Source organism: Artemia franciscana, chromosome 5, assembly GCF_032884065.1.
Source record: "Artemia franciscana chromosome 5, ASM3288406v1, whole genome shotgun sequence".
Classification (NCBI taxonomy): Eukaryota; Metazoa; Arthropoda; class Branchiopoda; order Anostraca; family Artemiidae; genus Artemia; species Artemia franciscana.
This window is the reverse complement of record NC_088867.1, coordinates 59,300,428-59,324,687: the sequence shown is the minus strand read 5'-3', so window position 1 is coordinate 59,324,687 and position 24,260 is coordinate 59,300,428. Positions and strand designations below refer to the sequence as shown.

The following is a 24,260-nucleotide window of genomic DNA, read 5'->3' as shown; positions in this document are numbered from 1 at the left end:
ATGGCTCAAAAATACAAAATTTGGAGGGGGTCAAAATGACCGACAAATAACGTTTGATGTATTTGGTTTTTATTAAATAACGTTTTAGTCTTTGCTTCTGCAAGAAAAGTACTTGTTGGCTTAAAAAACAATTTAACCCCATACTACTGATAGTATGTCGACACTAGCGCTATGAATCCCTAGCTGCACGCTTGGGAAGTAATATTTGTGTCTGTATATCGGCACTAGCATCACAAATCCCTAGCAGCAGGGTTGGGAACTAAAATTCCTGTTCGTATCATTACTCTAGGCTTATCGAAAATACAAGACAAAATTAACAATTTATTTGGTGCAAATTATGTATTCAATCTTGTGGAAGAAGGATAATCTGTTAGAAATCGTTGCATGGGGTTAGAATTATGGCTCTCAGGAACAAATATGTTCGCAGTGGGGGGTGGGTATGTACCCCAGGTGGAAATTGCTTGTCTAGAAGGGAGAGGGGGGCCTAAAACAAGGTCAGATATCATCTAGACTTTGCCTCTTAGGAATACCCTCTTCCTTGTCGTATAAAAAGTCTAGACAATGTCGTGAGGAATAGCCTATTGGAGTTTTCTGTATAAATCCTTGCCTGTGGTCGCTAGAAAGGAATTGGACCTGCTCCATAGAATTTGGGGCCCGGAAAGACATATCAAAAAGAAATGGCAGATTCTCCGTAGGAAATCCCCCATGGAAGCATTGTGACTAACTCTAGCCATCAATATTCTCTCAAATTTTTCTTTCATTGAGTTTTATAGCCCTTCAGCCAGAAAGTGCAATGGGGGTTGTGGGCCAGCCATACTTTGCTTTCGTAAACCCTTCCTGCTTACATTCCCCAGATTTCTCCAGGTGCCCATTTAGAGCTGGGTCGACTTTGACTGATCTTACAGAGTCAGTGACCCCCGGCCCAAACCAGATAACCGTCCACGCTACGGGTAGAACTCGTGCCTCTCGGACAAAGTATTCCCAACCCGGCGAGCCAATCACTTAACCCGGAGGGCTAAGTACATGTGGGATTAAAACCTGACTTTTTTTCAGCTTACTTCGTTTATGGGAGAAGGTGTTGAGTTCTAATATCTTTGAGACTAAATTAAATTTAACGGCTTTCGTTTTACTACAGCTGAGGTGTCTGTTTTAAAAGCTTGTTATTTTTCAGATCTGGAGCGATGGTTCCTGACAGGTTCTTGACAGTATATGATCTACGCATGAACAGAAAGATGAGTCCTGTACCACTCTCTTTAGAGCCATTCCTATTAAAATTTATGCCGGCATTTTCCTCACGTTTAGCCCTGTTATCTACGATGGGACAACTAATTGTCTTTGATGCTATCGCTGGACCAGCCTCTGCTGCAATGATGGAGCATGTATGTACCATTAGTCATAAACGGCGTTATAGTTTTGGGCTATTAGTTATTTGTGTGTATGTGTTGTAGAGCTTCCCAAGTTTTTTTTTTTATCTCTTGGGAAGAACCGTCAGTTTTTCTAATTTAAAAATATCTTAAAGGAGCTAAATATGACAATTTATGACTTGTTCAAAAATACCCCCCCCCCTCCAAAAACACAAGGAAGGAGTGGAAATGTATACAAATGAAGTTTTCTGTATAATCAAGAAAATCTGATATTTTTTTTTTCTCTCTCTCTCTCTCTCTCTTTCTCACTGTGTCTCTCTCACTTTCTCTCTGTCTCTCTCTCCCTCCACTTTACTTCACTCTGTACCAAAGTCCTTTCCGTGCAAAGCGAATACGTTTTGTCGTCTTTCGGACATAAAATCAAGCACGGTTTTGAGTGTTCGCGTAAAGCAAACCATACACGGTTGCAAGTGTTCATGTCTCTTCGTGCAAATCAAATACTTTTTGTTGTCTTTCGGACATAAAATCAAGTACGGTTGTGAGTGTTAGGCGTTTCGTACCCATTCGTGCCTGTTGTGCATCATTGCCCCTTCACTTGGATAATCTTCAAGAAGTGTGGCTTTCTCGGGGGAGTTGGCGGATGGGAAAGTAGTACAAATGGAGGTGAGAAATTCATCAACTTCGTTTGACCCTAGTATATGGTCATTATCGTCGTATATCTTGATACTGGTTTAGTAATATTTCAAGCCATCACTTTGACTGAGCAATTAACTGTACTCCATATCGAGTAAAGGCAGCTGCGTTCATGGATCAATGCCGTAATAGTAGGGTTAATCCACTGTTTGTCTTATTCACTGAAGTTTTTGTTGGAAATATCTCGAGCTAATTTGACTGAAATCCACTGAAAGCGCACACCCTTTGCTCAAGTGAAACGTACGTTGAAGCCTCTGGGAACCTCTACTTGGTGATCCAGTGACCATATTCACTGATTGCACGGTCAGTAATGGATCAAGTTGTGATGTGTGGAATCTTAGATTCTCTTACAGAATTTTTGGCTTTTGCGGAATAAAGTCCAACAGCTGGTTCAAGCGATGCTCGGGGCGGTATAGGTCATCAGCGTTTGTTAGGATTGAACCAAGGTTAGTGCATGGTGATTGAGTGAGAATGTTCACAATCTTCTTTAGAAAACGACTCGTAGCTAGCCAGGCTTTCTTTGTCTGGTTAAAATCACTCTGGTATAAAAGCAGGATTGCTATATCAGCTTTTAAGTAAATCTACCGTCGTTTGGAGGTAGAAAACTAGGTCATGTCTGTTTTTACGCTCTCTGGGTAATAGAAAGATGCCCTCAGTCGTGAAAAATGGAGGAAACAACCCTGCGCTTGTGCACATTACCCATATAATTTCATGATTCGAAAGCGTGAGTTCAGGTAGGAGTTAACATGAAAGTTATCCCGAAATTTTTTTTTTTTTCGCTTTTAGTACTACCTATACAAGTTTTAGTTACTGCATATACCTAACCCGACATCGCAGTTGCCTATATTTAATAGCTTTTTTTGCTTTGGAGAATTTTAAAGACTTTTGGAGTTAATTTAATGCATAAAGTTAGGATGTTTCAATATTCCAGAGTCTCTGTTTACTATTTTTGGTATATTCAGAGCAAAAAAAAACCCCAATTCTGTTTTTTTTTTCAAAATACTTTTTTTCTTTTGTTTTCATTAGGGAGTGCCTCTGCTGTGTATGTAAAGGCGTCTGTCACATGTCGTAAGTATTTTATAGGGTAAGTAGAAGATAAATGGTATTTATGCTAACTATTGAGATATACACTACTATCTATATTTTGCCAGTACAATATACAGATGACGTGAAACTTTCTCCGCCAACGCTCATATTATTTTGTATTTTATGTTATTTTGTTTGTGAATATTAACCGTTAAGGTACGAGTGAAAATGAAACGCAATTTTGGGAATTGGAGATGAAAGCTTACATAACTATATCTGTCTTTAAAAAAGGGAAAAAATTTGAACCTCCATTTTAATAAAAACAAATACCTCCATAAGCGGCTTTGTTGTTTTTGGTTGTGGTGGGCACCGTATTTAAAAAAAAATAAGCTCGAGGAAAAATGAGTGAAAAATAATTTAAAATCATACCGCTTAATATAGCTTAAGGCACCATAAAACTTAAGAAGGTGTAGCTTTCCATTTAAGTTTTTGATGTATTTGGGAATCAATAAAATGTCAATGTTTGAGTTTTCACGGACGAAAAGCATTGTCAAATTTACTAGTTAAATTTGCTTATTTATTCTCATTGTTTACCGTGGCAACGCTGACCAAAATGTGGTACTGCCCTAAAGACTTGATAATTTTGAAATAGCCAAAACCTGAGACAAGCCACGGTTTTTAGGTATGAATAGAAGAGTCCTTGGGGCAAGTCTATTTTATTTTAATGTCGTTGGTATTTTAAGAGAGGAATCCTTTTAATTGCTCTATCGCATTCCAGGTAACAGCCAATGGAGCTATTGGTATCTCACTAGATATTTCTTCCTCATGTCAGTGTATCGCCGTTGGGGACTCCACAGGCTATGTGCACCGGTTCTCTATCTCTCCAGACAGTGTTGTCAACAGTTTTTCTCGGCCAACAGAATTTGCTGACCCAATTATTCCTATTGAACCAATAGCAGTTGACGATTTGTCAGCTGCTTTGTCCTCAATTCCTATGCCAGTAACTCCTTCAAAGAGGTTGTCAGATTGGCCGGCTGAGTTGATTAAACCGAGATATCGACCCACACCTCCTATACCAGATGACATACTTGAGAGTATGCGTATGGTAGGAACTATTGGATATGCGCCTAAACCCGCAAATCGACGACCAAACCAAGTATGATTATGTATTTTATACGCATTGGTGAAACTAGTCCAAGGCCGGGTCCAGGGGGGGGGGCAGTCTCTGAAAATATTTGACCGATTCGTAGAAACGTAAGAAAAATGCAAAAAAACTATTTTTTGAAGTGTTTTAAAGTAATTTTTCCATACCCCCCTCCCCGGAACAAATATTTTGGATACGGCCCTGAACCTAGAGTCTATTAACTTATGGCGATATTGGGGAACATGTTAATGAAGTTAATTTAAATATTGCTTCTATAATTAGCTATTTGTTGGTTCATTAGTCTCTGCAGCAGCAAGTAAACTAATCAATGGTTTTGTTTTCGGTACTTATATGTTATAGCGCGTATGTTAAGTTTTTCATCCATTGACGCACTGTAGAACCGGTTTCTTTGTTAGATTCTTTCAGCTTAGTGTGAGACAAACAAAGGCAAGTGATAGAATAGATTGGAAATATATAATTTAGGCTATGTATTTGCACATTGGGGGGGGGGGGTGTCGGTAAAGTATTTGGACAGTGTGAAGTTAGAAAATAATTCTTAGTGCATAATATGCAGAATGATTGTACCGAACACATTTTTAATGCTACCCCCTATAATTTACCCCCCCCCCAATAATGTGCAAATATATAGCCCAAATTTGTTTCTAAAGTATTATATTTTAGTCAAATTTTGTTATATTTCATTAGGATTAGCCAGAGAAGAAGGTTCTACCTAGATAAAGAACTTAACATAGGCGCTATAACATATAAGTACCTTGTTTTCCTCTATTAACATAATTTGCTGCCATATTTCTAGAACTAGTTCTGAAAATTATGGTCATATCTCTAGTTCTAGTGCTCTTATTTTCCATTCTTTTTGATTTGTTCTGTAGTGATGTGCCATGAAAAATGTTGCAACGAATATTTATCTGTGAAATGACTTTAAAGCCGTGCCTACCTGAAAAGACACGAAAAAAGCTTGTAATGAGGGTTTTGGTGAATTCGTCAACCAGCAGCTTAGATTAATTTACCTCTTGTTTCCTTTTTTAATCTAAATGGTTTGTAGCAGCTGACTTGTTTAAGTTAAGAATATAACAATTCAAATGACAGAATCACCTCTTTTTCTAATCAGCCGTTATTGTGACGGAACTAATATTAGATACACAAGGGCGTATTCACGATTTGAGGTAAATAAATTTTGTCCTAGAGAGGGCAGTGTGATATGGTGTGTTGTCATTATGATTGAGCACTTCTGCTTCTATGATAATTGCTGATCATTCTTATTGGAAACGTTGCCTAATAGGTTATTTTCCAATTGCTTTTAGACATACAGCTTGATGCTCTTTTCTTTTATTGCCAATTCAGATTAAACTTTGTTCTTGGCAAGAAAAGTCGCGAACAGAAGTCAAAGTTTTCAGCCTTAAAAGGTTAAAAGTTTAAAAATGCAAAAAAACTGATTTAAGTATTTTACTTCTAGGAAACAGAGAGTGGCTTTTCATTCTGTAGTGTTAAATGCTGCCTCTTTTCCTCTCTTCCCCTCTCTTTTTTTCCTCAATGTCATTTCGCAGTTCCCACTGCCATTGGACTGGATTAGAGTGAAACGACTTCTTGTCTTCTTCAGTGATCTCGATTTTGAACATCCAAAACGGATCCTTACATTTTCTAGTTTGATTTTGCCTTTCTTCAGTACAGCAGTTTGTTTTCCAAATGCCCTCTTAGACAAAGAAAAACAAATCCATATCCAAAACCGCATCCAAAATATTTTTTTTTGAATGGGGCGGGGGAAGTAGTTTCACGAGAATGACACTTTTTTTAGAGCTGTTCAAGGACAGACCAAAGAGTATGGGTAACTTATAAAAGTTGGAACTCGCGCTAGTGTCTACAAAAAAAAACTATCATCGCTATCTAGTGTTCTGTGACACTTGGCATTTTTTCGGTGTATGTAACAATAAAGAATAGTTAATTTAGTTAGTGTCATTTTTTTAATTTCCCGCTTAAGATTACATTTTTCCTTCTTTTTTTTTATCAAGCTCTCTTGGAACAAATTTCTAAGTCTCAGGCCTACTCTTATAAGTTCCTGACAGAAAAATGATCACAAAGCTTAGAAAAATGGCAAGTGTAGCCAAGCGACTAGATGACATTTATGGTTTTTTTTTTTGTCGACGCTAGGGCCAGTTCCTACTCTTATAAGTTGCCCATACTCTTTGGGTCAGACGTCAAGGTTACTGACGTCTTTATAAAAAGAAACTGGTTAGCAGTTTGTCCTTGCGGAACGAATTCTTTGTTACCAATTTCCTTTCTGTAAAAGGCAAATCAGTATTAATTTGATGGTTGACTTGCTCAATTGAGCCTTTCTTTGGTCGAGGAGAGTTTGGAGGAGGGTTTCCTCACTTTGACTATTGGTTTCAGTATCGTATTGAAAAATCTGTTTCATCAACTGACTGACGGCTGAAAAATCACACGATTTGAAATCTTTAAGTCTATTTTGAGTCACACGACTAAAGAAATCTTGTGGATTTGCGATTCTGTCCAGAAGTTTAAAACGCTTGTTTTTTTTTTGCATGTCCTTCTGCTCAATTTAGGGGTTTTGCAAGATTTGGCACAGACTTTTCGCATTGCCAGTCTTCACTCAAAAATTTTACGAGAGATAAATCTGTTCAAATTTAATCGTTTAGTCACATTCTTAATGTTAAACGACGGGCCAATCTCACAATAGTTTTCACACGTTCCATGTTTTCGTCGGTTTTTGAAGTTGAAGGCCTGCCCCAAACGTTATTCACCTTCAACATTTTCTCTTCCTGCCACAACTGCATTGTGCCAGTGAAACTTTTGAGCTTGGGATAAGGAATGCTCCCATAAGCCTGTTTTAACTTTTCAAATATCACTGTTGCTGATTTTATCAAACTTTACACACAATTTGATGGCGCAACATTGCTTTAAACTCCGATGTTCCATTTTGTCTGACGTACAACAAATCACAACTTCACTAATCACAGTATCAAAAATAACATAGTTATTGGACGGAGTAGAAACGCGAATTGAGCTATGGGAGGGCTGTGATAAGTATGCTCTCTCAAGGAAAACAACTTTCCAGATCGCTTGTAGTATTGCTAGTCTCATTACTTCCACACGTCGTATTTCTTTAAGTTAGTGCATACTGTAAATAAATTAGAAAAAAAAACGTCTTAAATTTTGAGTAGTACTCAAGGACTACTTCAGGCCCTCGATTTTTTTTTGGGGGGGGATATACACACGAGCTACCAGCCACTATTCGTTAGAAACTTGAATAAAAACATATGTAATGTTTAGCTTCCTTCCGCTTAACCTATTGAAGCAAGGGTTTAGTTCCAGTCCTTTGGTTTCCTTTGAAGATCTGTGGCATAATGATTCAGTTTTGTATCAAGTATTTTTCTTTTCTGTGTGAAGTTGATTGGTCTATTGAAGTTGAATTTTTATGAAGTTGAAACTGATTGATATCTTCCCATTGTTGTTCTAATTATTGTATGTTCTTTTTTTTTTAGTGGAGTTTACTTTGCTTCTAAAGTGAGAGTCTTTGAATGTGATAAGAGAGTCTGACCCCCCCCCCCCTCCCCCCCAAAAAAATAAATTGCAAATGAGATCCTGTAAAACTGACAAAGAGTCTGACCAAAAGAACCAAAAGAAAGCGGATAAAACAAAATAAAAAATTAGAAATGAGAGTCTGCAAAAAAGAGAAGAGTCTGACTGGAAAACGAAAAAAAAGAGCATAAAAAACAAAAAAAGAGAGTTTATGAAACTGGTAAGAGAGTCTGACCCAAAAACCCAGAAAATAGAGAGTCTGTGAAACTAGTGAGAAGGTCTGACAAAATACTAAAAAGGGAGCCTAAAAAACAAAAAATAGAAAAAAAATACTAAAAATAGCAAAAAAAAACAAACTAAAGACCAGAAACTGAAACTGAAGTCTGTGAAACTGAAAGGGTCTGGCGAAAAAACCAAATCAAGAGTCTGTGAAACAGGTAAGAGGGTCGGACCAAAAAAATCAAGGTCTGTGAAACTGATAAGAATTTTGGCAAAAGAGAGCTAAAACTAAAAAAAGCAAAAAAAGTCTGTGAAACTGATATGAGAGCATGAAGAGCGTAAAAATAACCAAGAACAAAAAAGATAGTAAAAAAAAGCAAAACCAAGAAAAGAGTAAAAAAAAGGGAGGCTGTGAAACTGATAAGAGAGGAAGTTCAAGTTTGTCTCTTCGAAAATTTTTTTAATCAACACTTAATCTACCTAGCAAAACAGACAAAGACACGTCTTTCCCTGTTTTTACGACTAATCGGAAAGGCACGTCTTCGTTTGGGAGAGACAAAATGAAATACAAAAAAAAAACAGGAAACTGGAAATTAAAATACAAACTAACTAACTAAAATTACAAACAAATACAAACTAACTAATTAAACAAACTAACCAAATTACAGAAAAAACAGACTTGTAGGGAGTAGTTGACCATAGGTGAGATATGCCCTATTTACTAATTAGTCTAGATTAGCCTCCCTTTATTATCATGTTCATCATAAACTACAAAACTTTTAAAATTTTGTTGTAATTTACGGTAAATAGTAATTAAAATTTAAAAATTTGGGTTCTGATTAGTAATAGTAAATATCAAGCAAATGGCCGATGAAAGTCATAAAATAAAAATACAAGAATTTATTACAAAATGCAAGGGAAAAACTTAATATTACATAAAAAAAATTCGAATATTTAGAAATATATATAGTAAAAATACATCCATCTAATAATATCGAAATATAATTATATATAATTATCGAATACCGCCCAAAAAGCAAACAAAATATTCAGCGACAATTAGGTATCAATATAAGCTACCTAGGGACAAACCATATGCCCAAATAATCAATACACAAACACTTGCAACATTTGCTGGGCCTCTATGTAGTCTAGAATAAAAAATTATACTAAATAGGATACCTGCATATAGTTGGAGATTTAGAGAAAGAAAAGAATATTTTGGTTCAAAAGTTTTTGTTTTGCTTCTTTTAAAATTGTCTCATGCCTTTAGGTTTTTGATTTGTTTGCATTCATGTATTCATTTGGCTACCATTTTTTTCGTAGTAGTATATGAAATTTACCACCATTCAAGGCAAAATTTGTTTAAACACACGTCTCTGAGACACTAATATAGATTTTGTTTTCTTCATATTTTTAATACTGTCTGTGAGGGTATCGAGAATACCATCTAATTCAGTGAAAGATATCTCTGACGTATTCTGATTAAATATAATCGTACCAAGGAAGAAGTTGAATGTTCGAAATTGCTGTCCACCAAAATCCATTCCATTTAAAATCAAATTCAGCGTTTACACCTACGTCTCTGTACCACTAATTTAGGTTTTTCATATTTAAATGGCTATCTGTATGAATATTAGGAATAACATCTCATGCACCGAAACATATTCCTTGCAGAAGCTAATGTTGAAAATTTAAATGGAGCAAAGTTAGTGACAAATTTCTAACTAGGGATCCCCCTCATCTTAAATTTTCAAACCCAGATCTTTTTTTTGCTTTTCTTATTATTAATTTCTTATTTTCATATTAGTTTTCAGTAATATATGTTAGTTTCTTGTGTTGTTAATCTTACAGATTAAATCAGTGCTGAGTACCCTTTTTCTTTTCATCATATCAAATTGTATTTTATTATTGTAATTATTGTTATTAACAAATGGGCCACAAAAACACAACAGTTAATTCTCCAAATAATACTAACGAAACCAAAAAAAAAAAACATTACGTACTACATTACGTTCACAGTAAGTCCTGACGCAAATTACCGTTTTCGGCACGACGCAAAAACACAAAACCTCTAGTTTCACACTTCCTCGGAAATTTTTTTTCTTACTTCACCCCCTCCCCCAAACCCTGCTAAACAGTTAATCAACAATTCTAAAATTAACATGGTTAAAGGGAACTTGAATGATTCCCAAACTCATAATTTAAAACTCACAATTCCCTACACATACCGATACTCACCCAAACCCAAAACATATGAACCAAAATCTTCTTTAACAACACGCAAACATAAACTCGCTCAAAAATCAATCAATTCGTCCCTAGAATATTGATTAAAACAAATACATCGCAAAGAAGCACGGAATTCCTCAAGGGTTTTCTTACCTTTTGTTTCTGCTGAAAGTCTGAGACTTAAGTTTCACTTCATAAATTTTTAGAAAAAAAAGTCAACAGAAACTGAAATTGGCTCTCAAATCAAATTAGATTGCGGCGCTTAATTTTGGTACTATTGAGGCAGGTAGCCCCGTAGATATGAGCACTAGCTTTGAATGAGCTATTACTTATTCTTCTACCGTTTTTAGTTGCCTGTTAGCGCTCTCGGAAGAAAAAGGAGACATCACTACTAAAGCTGCAATAACAACAATTTAATGTTTTTGCAAGCCGTGGTGCTTTAAAACCCCCCAAGTTAGGTTTTCTGACGTTGGTGATTCTAATCTTGTTCTTTTATATTGATTTGATGTCATGTTCAAACAGCCTCTTTCAGATTTCTCAAAATTTGTTGCGTAATTACAAACTATTTTTGGTTTAAATCTGTATAAATGATATTTATTTTTGAATTAGCATGTTCTGAGAATTGTTTATTACTGGAAAGTTTCTTAGTAATTGCGTTTTAAAATATCTATTACTATAGGGCACGATTCGCTGTTACTGCTGTAACTATAACACTTTAAGTATAGTATAACTATATGAAACTATAACTATAACGAACTGTGTTGCTTAACATTATAACAGTATAAGTATAGCATAACTATATGCAACTATAGCTCAAAGAAACCGTGTCGCTTTATGACGAATTTACTTTTCTCTCTCTCCCATAAATTACTGCAAGTATCTTAACTCAAGCTATTTTCTTCAGTATCTTAACTCCCCCCCCCCTCGCCAAAAAGCTTGTTTGACACTAGGTAAAATAGGATATTGGTTAGATAGAATCTATTGGTCTCAACTGCATGATTAGTTTGAATACAGCTAATTTTAACAAGATGAATTTTGCCAATTTGCTTTAGTAAGCCATTGTATGCGAAAAGACATCGAATTGGGTGCCAAAGAGCATGGTCAGCTTGTAATAGTGGAAGCTGGCGCTAATATAGTAAAAAAGTCACAAATGCCGTTTAGCATTTTGAGTTTTTTGGCGTCTTTTGGCGTAATAACATGGCAAAATTAGCATAATCAGTGTAATTATAAAATTCAGTGTAATAATAAATGTCAGAGTTTGTTGGATATTTAGAAAATATATTTGCAAAGTCTGAAAAAAAGACAATTGCTAGACGGTGCTGGAGCTTGTTTTGGAACCAGCCCCAGTTTCTACTCTTTATAAGTTACTCATATTCTTTGTATGGCTCCACAACTCTTAGTTCCTTCTTCTTCTTTCTTTTTCATGTTTTTCAACGCCTTATAGTCTCGCGAAAATACATTAAGTGTTTTGATTGTAGCTAGTACATAACTATAAACAAAGTACCAAACATTGGACTTTGTGCATGTTTTCAATTCGTTGAAACATGCCTGTATACAAGGGAAACGAGGGGAGACCCTTCCAAGAACTATTTAAAGGATCCCTAAGGATAATGGTAGTCTCAAACCCCCAAACAGTACGAAAAACCACTCTATAAAGTCTGGAAAATGGTGGTACAAAATACCATTTGGGCACATTTGCCAAGAACATGCTTAAACACAGGTTGAATAATTCCCCTAGTTTGGTTCGGAAGACCGAGGAAAATCATTAAAATAAGGACCAAAAAATACATTTTTTGTTCATCATATCCCCTCCCTCCAGAAAAATTCGCTGATACCCTCCTCTCTCAAATACAAAAATTACTTCATGCGAGTATGCTTTGAGTCTGTTTGCTGAAAATAATGACATCTGAGTACTTCACCCTGCTTACTGACATGGATTGACCCAGCCTTGCAAAACTATTAATTATAATTAATAATGTATTATTAATTAATTATAATTAATAAAGTCTACAGACCGTTAACTCTGTTGACCCGAATTTCATTTTTTTGCTTTACTTTTTAATAATGTAATACATATTATAAACATGCATTGATTCGACCATGTATGTGTCCAATTATTTAATATGAGCTTTTATATTATTATTAACAGTACTTATTTTGCACGATAATTCTTCATTCTTGGTGTTGGTTGTAAATTTGGTATTTCCTTTGGTGAATGAGTTCTTGCTGTAAATGTGCCTTTGTATTTTCTGTAATCTTTCTTGCTATGTAATTTGTATTTTTACTGTGTATTTAAATATACTTGAACTTCAATGTTGTAGACAATTTGAAGGCTTAAGAAGAACGCGTTGAATAGGGCTGATTAGGTTACATTTGATTCAGGGACTATTATACTATTAAATAAATTAACTTTAAGTATATTGTTTATGCAAGTAATTAAATAATAAACTGAAACAAATACTAGTTGTTGAGTATAGAACTAAACAACTATATTTCAAAAGACAATTTGCACAAGTTGACGTTAGTACAGCTAATCTTCTTGCTGGTGGTTTAACATAATTTGTAATTTGTTGTGGAGTGGAACCAAAAAACCTTCGATTTAAAGCTCAGGCCTTCGAGGTCCATTGCCTCTGCACGTAAAAAAAAAAAATGACTAATCTTTGGCTGGGGGAACCAAAAATAAATTTGATTCCATTGGTTTGGCATAGGCTACACTTTGTCGCCTCTCAGACCCTTTCTTTTACCGTAATACCCTCGTTACCGTAATATCCTCCTCGTTTTTATGGTAATGTTGCACGGCATGAAGGGGAATTACCCCTCCCGATGGGACTAGGTGCTTCCTGAAGTTTCAAGTCCCTGTTATGGCTTCAGTTCCCAAGCTTATCTCTGACCTTCTCAGTCGTAGTAGCTATTTATTGAGAGTGGGATCAAGCTTAAAGAGAATATCTTTTATCTCATTGTATTCCAGCTTGTTATATCAGTTTTGTCCCATTCTTCCATTGCTCTATCCCTCCACTGCCGCTTTACTGAAGCACTAAGAAACAGGGATGAAAGGTTCTGGTTCATATTCTCTTAGGGATTTCCCAGGTTGAATGCTTTGTCATCCATATCATTACCTTCGATCCCAGATTGTCCTGGGATCCACCCCTTAATAATTTGCCGTCCTTTGGCTGTTAGGCATATTTGGTTGTCTCTTAGAATGTATATATTCCTACGTGTATAATCCTTTTTTGTCAGTCTTCTAGCTGCCCTTTCTATTTTATATATTTAAGTCTGGAACGCCATAACAAGTCTACCCAAATGATGGTCGCCTGACAGCACTTTTTACTGCTTATTCCTGTAAACAGTATTCCGTAGGCTGGAATCCTAGTATTAGCTCCATGAATACCGTGGCCGTTACATGGTAAGCCGACGTTATCATTAGGCACGTTTAGAGGGGAAATACGGCTTTTAATCTGAGTCGAATTGACACATGCCACTGTTCCTATCACATCAATCGGTCTAACTACAGTCTTAATTAGTTACATCGTTTTATTTGGGTCTTGGCTCCATTTCTTTCCCCATTCTTTGGCACTGGATTAAGGAAGCTGTGGCCTTACGAGCTTTTTCTTTACTATGAACTTTCCAGCTTAACTGATAGTCTTAAATAATCGTAAGGTACTTCACTTATCCTTTCAAGAAAGTCGAGTGGTCATATATTTTTAGAGCGAAAGGAACTTGCCATTTCTCCCTCCTTTTAAAAACTAATATTTCCGCTCTTGTCTGGATCTCTCAGATATTTTCTTCTCGGTAAGGATACTAGAAAATCAGTATACAAACAAGTAGTCATAGACCTGAAAGGTTTATGACTACTCGTCAATTTCTGAGCATATGGAAGTTCAATTTCTGAATGCATTGGTATATTCTTCCTTCTTCGATGGCTACCTCTATGGCCTCAAAAAGGAGATTATCAAATGCTATTCAATATCTAGGATATGGCCAGCTTATATGCCTTCCTTTCAAAGGCTTCCTCAATTTATCACTGTTTTTGGTGCAGATTCAGTTGGGCTTCCAGCCTTTCCTATTTAGTTTTCAGAAATTGCGTTTTTTGGTCTCTGCGCTACTCACTCATCAGGTATATGTGAATAAATCGTTGTATCAACTTCAATCGAAAATGACGTTTACATGACCATTCTATATGAGTGGGAGAGGGGGTGAATAATATTTTTTCTCTGGTCTAAGTATGAAGACACCTCTTGCCTTTGTATATATCTGGGGAGTAAAGCCTAAAGTGAGGCCTGTCCTAGCTATACAAATGCAATGAGTCTCCATTTTTGAGCAGTACCGGATGAGTCCTCCTGCCTAGTCCAGTTCTCTTCATATAGCTTAGTTTTGGACCTCTCTTTTTGGCAGCCTTTCACATGAATGAATGCGAGTTTTATTCCCTGTATCCTTTTCCTTAATCCTCATTCATAGCTCCGGTGTAGTACAAGGTCCCTTCAAGCGTTATATCTAACTCAGTTATTCCATCCTGAGCAATGTTCCTCACTTATTGCTTCAATATTCAAAACAAGGTTGGAAAAAGCCAAATCCGGTCCTTATGTAAGGGCATGAGAGTGAAATCAACCTAAGGGATGCTGCACCGGTCCGAGAACCTAGTTAGGCGACTGGTTGGGATTCACTTGACGTCTCTGCCCTCTGGTTTATCTCCGATTGTGCTCCAACATTTCTTGCTCTGGACTTAAGAGTTGATCAAGAAGCCTCCTAGTTAATCTCCCATCGTGCCTTTTCGCCAATTATGGCTCTGGTTTTGAGAGTTCACTAAGGGCTCTAACACTGTTCATCAGAAAGGCTACTGACTCCGACATCAGCTTCCCACCCCACCTGTATTCCTAGACCAAGTACTTTCCCCTCAGCAACCACCGAAAACCCGGTGCACTTAGGGGTATCACCCGATGGTGGCCACAGACTACTCCCTATTTCAACGTAGGAACTGGGCTTGACCTTACAAAATTTGAAGGTGAAATGAACCAAAAAATAAACTCTTCCGTTTATTAATTTGTCAGAATTTAGCTTTAGACACACTTTTGAAGTTTTTTGTTGGGGAGGATAGTTGAAGGGGACACGGTCCACCCTTGACTACCCCCTCTCTAATTATGGATAATTTTGCAAATAAAACTAAGAGCAAATAGCTCAAAAAGAGATAACAAAATATGTGTAGCATTTACGCTGGTTTTTATGTTGGATAATTTAGTGTTATTATGATTATCATTTAGACGGATTATTTATACATGTTTTTCTGATATTATCATTATATTTATTTGCCAGTTTAATACTATTGAGAATCTGAAAGCATCTGAAGAACTTGAAGACATCAGTAAAATAAGGCTGGTTAGCTTGCTTTTTTCTATTGATTTAAGATTTGAGCTGATTGAGTAACAATGACAGAAAAGCAAAAAAGAAAGGGGGAGGGATATTAATCTATGAAGCAAGGTATCCTCAGCGCAGATAAAAAGCAAATAGATCAAACAGAAACCAGAATAAGCTTAAAAAAAATGGGTAACAAAAATAAAATCATAAAAATTTATTATAGGAAAACTACACTGATTTGAAATTCAAAGAATGAAACAAATTAAATGTAAAGGGGTCACTTTATAAAATTGGTTATGTTATTTTGTCATTAGCTGGATTTAGTGGGACATCTGTTCTACTTTTTTTTATTCTTTGGATTTTAATCATTTTCGTGATTAAATCCAGAGAGAACTATTAATGGTTTATATTCTGTGTTTGTTGTAAATAAGTCACAGAGCTATAGACAAAATAGAAAAAAAGCCCATGGCTGCAGATTCTTGACGACATGAAACCTTCTCGTTGGCTCTATTTGTTTCCTAGAACCATCATCCAGAGAGAACTATTTTTTCCTTTTTTTGTATGTCTTGAGTATAAAACACAGACCTAAAGGAAATCAGAAGCTTATCAAAACCACCTCTATATATTAAATATTTAATAAAAATATACATAAATCGTAGGTTTCTCGCTCAAAATAAGTAAATCATAACCGAACCATGAAGGCAAACCGGTTTCTGTTAGATCTTACACAAGTGTAATTCCTGAGTGCGTTCTGTTTAACTGACAGGTACCCCAATTTCCACTCTTAGAAGTTTGCCATGCTCTTTGATACAAAATTTAGCAGCTGAGTGTGTTTATTCGCTTCCATACTTCAAATCTAACGCAAGCATCGTAATAAAAAAAGAAAAAAAAAATTAAAACAGCATAAAATCAAGGTTCTTCAAGTTCTACTTGAGAATCAACACGGTCCTATAAAAGGATGTTAAGCAATAATCACATGTTAAAATTGCGAATTATACACAAGGTGATTGCGATATCTTTCTGCTGCCTAAACTGATATTTCGCCTTATTAATTCAAAAAAAAAAATTTCCACAAAAAAGTTTTTGGGGAAAAGTAAAGAACTCCATTAGCTGATGCACGATTAAGAACTAGTGCATTATTAATAGTAGCAGTAACAGAGTAGCAGCAGCATTAATAGTAGTAGTAGCAGGTACATTGTGCCTTTTGGTCAACTGAATATCCCACTCATGATGCCCCTGAAGTTTCTTCTCGATACGTTAAGCTGTTCCAAAAATATTGATGATACGCCCGTACCAGCAATCTGTTTGCACATATTATGCTTTGATTTAGTTCAATGTTCCCCTCAATGTTACCTCAGATGTTTATTTCAATATCTTCAGCTTTAGTAGCGTTCATTATAAAAGCAGTAGTTTTAGCGATAGTAATGGTAGCAGCAGTAGTAGTAGTGTGCAAATATTGCCTTTTTGGTCAATTGATCATCTCCCTTATCATTGCCTGAAAGTTAAAAATGAATATACTCAGTCATTCGTGACTTACGCCCTTTGACAACCCTTATACACATAACATCATGCTTTGATTTAGTTCAACACTCCCCTCAATACTCCTTGGAAGACTCACCTTAATGCTCTTCGTATTTTGGGAAAGTAGTAGTCAAACATGCATACCTTTTCTCAATAACGTATACTATATGTAAACAATGATCAAAATGTCTAGCTTACAGCCCTTGCCCTGAGGTCTCGGGGAAGGGTTGACATCCCCAAACGCATAATTACTGAACCTTTTAACAAGGCTAAAAAAATAGATGTTTTGATTTCGGGAAATAATTGGCGTGAAATTCCTGGTTCAAAATTTTGATTGGAGATGTTTGGGGAAATGATGGGTTTTGTGGAGGGGAGGGGCTGGCTGCTCTCAAACTACTTTGACTCGTAAAGAGGGAACTATAACTTCCAATTTCAAATCAAAAGAGCCTTAACTGAAGTTTATACGACCCATTAAAACCTTCCATTAGCCATTCCATAAAAACGTTATGTACGCCCAGGGTATAACTTCTAATCCTTGCCCCAGTTCTGTGGGTGATTGTGCCAACCCTATAGGCATTGTTACATATTCTTTGGACTATTCTGAACAAATGGCTATCCCACAATCACGGCCGGAAAAAGGGCAATTGGAACGATTGGGCCCAATCGGGCCCCGCGTTTGAAAGGGCCCCGTGCCGCCAACAAAAACGAACAATTAATTTTCGAATTGGTGAAATGCTCTTAACAATTCCAAAAAGTGTTGCTTCTGGAGAGAGATTATTTTCCAGGCTAAAACCAATAAAAAAAAATTATATGATATCAACAATAAATCAGGATTGACTAAATAGTTCAGCAATCATGTTGACTGAAAGTGAAGACACAAGAAAATAGATTTAAAAATCGTTTTAGAAGCATTTGCAAAGGTTGCAGAAGCAAGAAAGGCATTTGCCTTTAAGGTTGCAGAAAGGCATTTGCAGAAGCATTCGGTGATGTAAATTTTAAAAGATATTTTCAGCAGTTTCATAATATCTAGGGGACACCAACATAAATGAACGTTATCAAAAAATTAGTACAAAAAAGAACAGAAGAGGAGAAAACCGAAAGCTCAATATGAACAACCTAGACCATCAAACGTGATAAGATCAATCCAAGCAACTAAGGCAAAAGGCACTGAAAAAATGTCTGAAGTAATGATAAACGAAAATAAAGATCAAAGATATATGTAGCTAAAATATTTGCGAAACCAACAATTACAATTAGTCGAAACTGAAATAGAAGAATATAGAAATTTGTAGTTAAAAGATAAGTAGCAATGAGAATCACAACGACTCAAAAATGAAAATGAAGAACAAAAAAAGTATGCGGTTACAAGACATGCGACAATGAAGATCAGAACGAATGAAAATGAAGAGCAGAGAAATGTATGGTTATAATGTTAGAAGATAATCAGTAGCGAGAATTACAACCAACAACAGGGATCAGAACTTGCCAAAGATGAAAGTGAAGAACAAATAATTGTAGAGTTAGCAGACAAGTTGAAGCAAGTATCAAGAGTGTCAAAAATTACAGTGAAGAACAAAGAAATGTGCTGTCAAAGGACAGCGAGAATCAGAACGAGTCAAAAATGAAAGTGCAGAAGAAAAAAGGTACTTGTGTACATAATGTTACGCACTCGAGAACAAACCGGTTTTATCTGTCTGTATAAAGAGACAATTAGCTTACGCTCAGTGGAAAACAAGTGACGGGTGACAGAAAACATTGGACTTACATAATTTGTGCTATACGTTTGCACATTAGGGGGAAAGTGAGGGTAAAGTGTTTGAACAGCGCGAAGTTAAAAAACAATTCTTACTTCATAATATGCAGAATAATTGTAACTAACACATATTACATGCAGACCCCCTATACCTTACCCAAGTATGTACCCCAAATTTCTTTATAAAGTATTATATTTTCTTATATTTCATTAGGATTGACCTAACTTCACTTCTTGAGTGTTTATTATTATGAACACAAGTACAAAAAAAAATATTATGTTAGAAGAGCACCATCACAATCTTCGATGCAAACAAATTGTGGTATAAAACCCAGTAAAACCAACAAAAATACCGTAAACTACGCAAATTTTATTTACACATCATTGGGACTGTTCAACTCTGTATGTGTTCACTGTGGAATCCTCCATTATCCTATTATCCAGGAAAAACAGCCAACAAAGATGATTTACTTGGGGGCTGCTACCTGCTTTGTCGAATTGTATTCTTGCATCAACAATTTCCAAATGAATTTGTTTGGCCTGTTATAGGACATCCCTTGCTCTCTAAACATTTCCAGAAACAAATACGAGACTGGAACTTAGTTTTGCTTAAGCTTCATTCAACTTAAGCGATGATTGAACAAAAAATAGGCGTAATGTTTTCAGCTTCAAAATAGCTGAACAAATTTATCGCAAAATCAGTTTAGCGGTATAACCATCACAGACTCTTGAAGGTGATTTTGAACCATATTCATATGGTCAAATGTACTTTGAATACCCCATTGGAGATATTAAACACCTTTCACATCTCTTAAATTATTCGATCAGTCGTAACCTAAAAGATCTGTAAGAATAAATTATTGTGAGACAGAAACAGCTATACTAAAGGCTCTATGAAAATCCAAAACATAAATATATATGCACATAACACACACACACACACACACATATATATATATATATATATATATATATATATATATATATATATATATATATATATATATATATATATATATATAGATATATATATTTTTATTTATCTATTTGTATACTGGATTTGAATTTTGCTTAAAAATGTAATATACAGAGGGGGCCCCACCAAAAAATTCCAATCGGGCCCCGCACCTAGTCGATCCGGCCCTGCTCACAATTTCGGTCAGATGCCTTTGGTGAAACGAAGGGTAGTTGGGAGGGGGATAGTTGCCTTTCATCATTTTTTTACTCTTAAAAGGGAACTGGAACTACCAGTTTTCAACCAAATGAGACTCTTCTGAAGTTTCTGCAACCATCCCTTCCATAAAAAAAAACCTTAAATACCCCCGAGACATAAACAACCCTTACCCCCAGGCTCTGGGGTTTCTTCAATCCCAAAGGCCCTGTTGTATTATCTTTGGGCTATTTTGAGTAAAATTACTATTTCAAAATTTAAATTGAATATTTTTTTGGAAAATACGACGTATGTGTGTGTGTGTTTTTTGGAGGGGGTAGTTGTCCTTTAATCACTGTTACTCTTAAAAACGGCACTATACACTTCTGATTAACAATCCAATGAGCCCCCTCCGAAGCTTATACGACCACCCTTTTTGTAAAAACCTTTTGTGCCAACTGGGCATAACATACAACCCTTGCCCTGTGGGCAGTGGGGAGATAGTCGTTCTCAAAGACATAATTTCTAGACCTTTCTACTACGTTGAAAAAAATAGTTATCTCAAAATTTTGACTAGATATATTTGGGAAATGACGAGCGTGGGATGGGGATTGGTTGTCTTCCAATCAGTTTTGGCTATTTAAAAGGGCACTAGTCCTTCCAATTTCCAATCGATTCCTTTGGAAGTTTTTGTGACAACTCCTTCTATACGAAGTGCCTTGGTCTAAAACAAACCAAAAACAATAAATAGTAATAAATAAATAAAATAAAATATCGTTCTTTTCTTAGGCAGCACTATCGCGCTGCCTATGAAAGAGTACTAAGGTTCCGAGATTTACAGCAAAATATTCGATTCCATGCCTCGAGGCTATACACGCGTCTCAGTATACAAAGGATAACAATAGGAAGAAACTCAGAATAGCTACCTCAAGTGCTACGTCCTGATCAACACATTCGTATAAAAAGAAATGACCAGCATTAAGATCGTTTCTTAAAATGGCGAACAAAATACTGCGCAGAAAGATTACAGCATCTTTTCGCTGTCGAGCCAGATTTTTTTTGTGCATCTAGAGTTTAAATCCCAGAGTTTTATTACAGAATATGATCCCTCCATACTTCCGTGCTAACCTGTGCATCTCAATCTTCAAAGAATAACAACAGAAGAAACTCACAGCAGGTACCTCAAGATTATCACACTTAAGATATGTCAAGCAAAAAAACCATATGCTATATCAGTGGCAACTCTACAGTGTTGCCTATATTTAAGGCCATGCGACTACAATATATTATCTTTGTTTTTTCCCTAGAGGCGCTTCATATGAAAGGGGTCGTCAAATAAACCTCAAAAGGGGCTCATTCGATTGGAAATCGGGAGTTCTAGTCCCCTTCTTAAGAGTCAAAAGTGATCTAAGGGCAACTAGCCCCCCCATGCCTTTCCCCCCAAATACATCCGATTGAAATTTTGAGATAGCCGCTTTGTTAAAAATAGTTCAAAGATAATTTAAAAACTCTGGGGTCAATACAAACCTCTAGGGCGCGGGGGCAGGTGTTCCAAATTATTCCCTCAGGGTATAAATGGTTCTTATAGAAGGGATACTTGTACAAACTTCAGAGAGGGCTCATTTGATTTGAAATCGAAAGTTCTAGTTCACTTTTAAAGAGTCAAAAGAGATCAAAGGGCAATTAGTCCCCCGCCCTTTTTTCCGAAACCCATCCGATAAAAATTTTGAGATTGCCACTTTGTTGAAAATATTTCAAACATCAGATAATAAAAATTCGGGAATCGAACAAACCCCCCAGAGCCAGGGGACAAGGTGTAGCAAATTATTCCCTGAGGGCATATATGGTTCTTATAGAAGAGATGCTTGAATAAATTTCAGAGGTGGCTCATTTGATTTGAAATTGAAAGTTCTAGCTCACCTTTAAAGAGTCAAAAGAGATCGAAGGGCGATTAGCTCCCACCCCCACCCTTTTTTCCCAAACCCATCTGATAAAAATTTTGAGATAGCTAATTTGTTAAAAATAGTTCAAACATCAGATTATAAAAATTCCATGGTCGAACAAACCCCCAAAGCCCGGGGTCAGGTTGAGGGCAAAAATGGTTCTTATAGAAGGGATGCTCGTATAAACTTCAGAGGTGGCTCATTTGATTTGACATTGGAAGTTCTAGTTCACTTTTGAAGAGTTAAAAGAAATCGAAGGGCAATTAGACCCCCCCCCCTCCACGCACTCTTTCCCCAAACCCATCCGCTAAAAATTCTGAGATAGTAAATTTTGTTAAAAATAGTTCAAGCACCAGATAATGAAACTCCGGGGTCGTGATAACCCCCCCAGAGGCCGGGGGCAAGTGTTTTAAGTTATGCCCCGAAGGCATATAAGGTTTCATGGAAGGATAGGCTGTATAAGTCTCTTAGGTGACTCATTTGATTTGAAATTTAAAGTTCTAGTTACGTTTTTATGATTCAAAAGCGATCGAAAGGCATCTAACCTTTCCCCCCCTCCCCCTCTCACACACACCCTATTTTCCCAAAAATCATCCGATCGAAATTCTGATATTGCCAGTTTGCTTGAACTAGTCCAACGATCGCATAACGAAACTTTGTGGTCAACATACCCCCACCCCAAGAGCCCGGGGAAGGGTTTTAACTTATGCCTTGACGGTATATAAAGTTTTCATGGAAGAAGTGGTCACATTAAACTCGGGTAGGACTCAAATAGCCAGAAATTGAAAGTTCTAATTCCCCTTTTAGGAGTCAAAAGTGATCTGATGGTAACTAGCCTCCCCCCACCAACCTAAAGGCCATAAGGCTCCAATTTTCCCCCAAGGTACTTCATATGGAAGTGATGGTCCTATAAAATTTGTAGGGCCTCGTTCGATTGAAAATCGGAAATCTTAAAACGAGTGAAACTTAAAATGAATATCAAATCATGCTTAACAAGCAAGAGTTTGGGTTTTGCCTTCTTCTCTCACTCGGTTTTAGACAAAATTCTAAAACTTACTTCATCATTGGCACTTTATTGAAAAAGAATTATATTACAAATATTTTCTTTTTTACTTATTAAAACATTGAAACTAAACATAAAAATTGCAGTAAAATTAAATTTTGAACTGATTAGCTTTGAGTATTCATTGCTCAATTGCTATTTTGAGCATTATCATTATATATCAAGTATTCATTTTAATTTTATTAGTTCTTTTCAAGACTGTTGAAGACAAATACAGCTTCACTACAAACAAGAGTTTGGATACTGCCCCCTTCTCCAATTGTAAAAGCACAAAGCTTACCACGTCATTGGTGCTTCACTGAAAACGAATTATGCTACAAATATCCATTTTCCAGTTATTGTAGTATTGAAAATTGAAATAATATTACAGTGAAGTAAAATGTTGAGCTGATGATCTTTCAACATTTAATAGCATTATATATCAAACATTAAGTTTTATTTTATATGTACTTTCCAAGACTGTCCAAAACACATATAGTTTTCAGTAAGGCGTCGATGAAGCAGTAGGTTTTAGACTTTTACAGTGAGAGAAGGAGGCGAAATCAAACTCGTGTTTGTAAAGGTTCATTTCAAGCTTGATTTGCATATTCAATTTATGTTTCACTCGTTTTAAGATTTATTTACACGTTTATATTTAGTAAGTATTGTATGTTTGGTTACTGTGATTGTATAAATAATTTCTATTCGTTTTGGGTTTTATTTATGCTTCAATAGCAAACTATTTTTGCTCGTTTAAAGCTTGATTTGTTTATTCAACTTAAGCTTTACTCGTTACTCCTCCACAACACCTCGCTCTTTGCGCTAAAGTCTGAATTCTGTCCCAATCTATTAAGAATGACCTTTAAACACTATGTTCGTTTAATTAGAACAATAGGAAGGTGTTTTTGAAGTACTAGAAACTTTAGCGTAAATAGTGAGGTGTTGTGGAGGAGTAACCCCCTCATATACTTAATAAGCTCAGTTCTTTTTAAGTTTTAATGTTGCTCCTTACTTTCAGTTGCAAAAACGTTTTTTTATTTATCTTGGAAAAGCCATGCGGTCTATCCAAAACTTGACACACATTAAAAAATACAAAGAACTTGAAGACAAAGTATGATTCTTACAGAAAAAAACGTAATTCCGCGCTACTGTTGTTTTAAATTTTGAGACTTACGGTATAGTTTTTTTTATCTATCTCTATATATATATATAGTTTTCCTCCCTCTCTTTTTCCGCCCTTCCCTCCCTCTCTTTTTTCTTCCTGCTCCT

The 24,260-nt window shown here is 36.1% G+C and overlaps 1 protein-coding gene across 1 annotated transcript in view; it reads left to right on the top strand.

Moving 5' to 3' along the window:
- Positions 1-24,260, top strand: part of LOC136027656 (PAN2-PAN3 deadenylation complex catalytic subunit PAN2-like) — a gene marked incomplete in the record, with an annotated part of 140,651 nt that overhangs the window by 49,429 nt on the left and 66,962 nt on the right. The window contains 2 exon segments of the mRNA XM_065705088.1: positions 1,172-1,379; positions 3,862-4,239. Coding sequence (XP_065561160.1) covers positions 1,172-1,379; positions 3,862-4,239 — 586 coding nt within the window.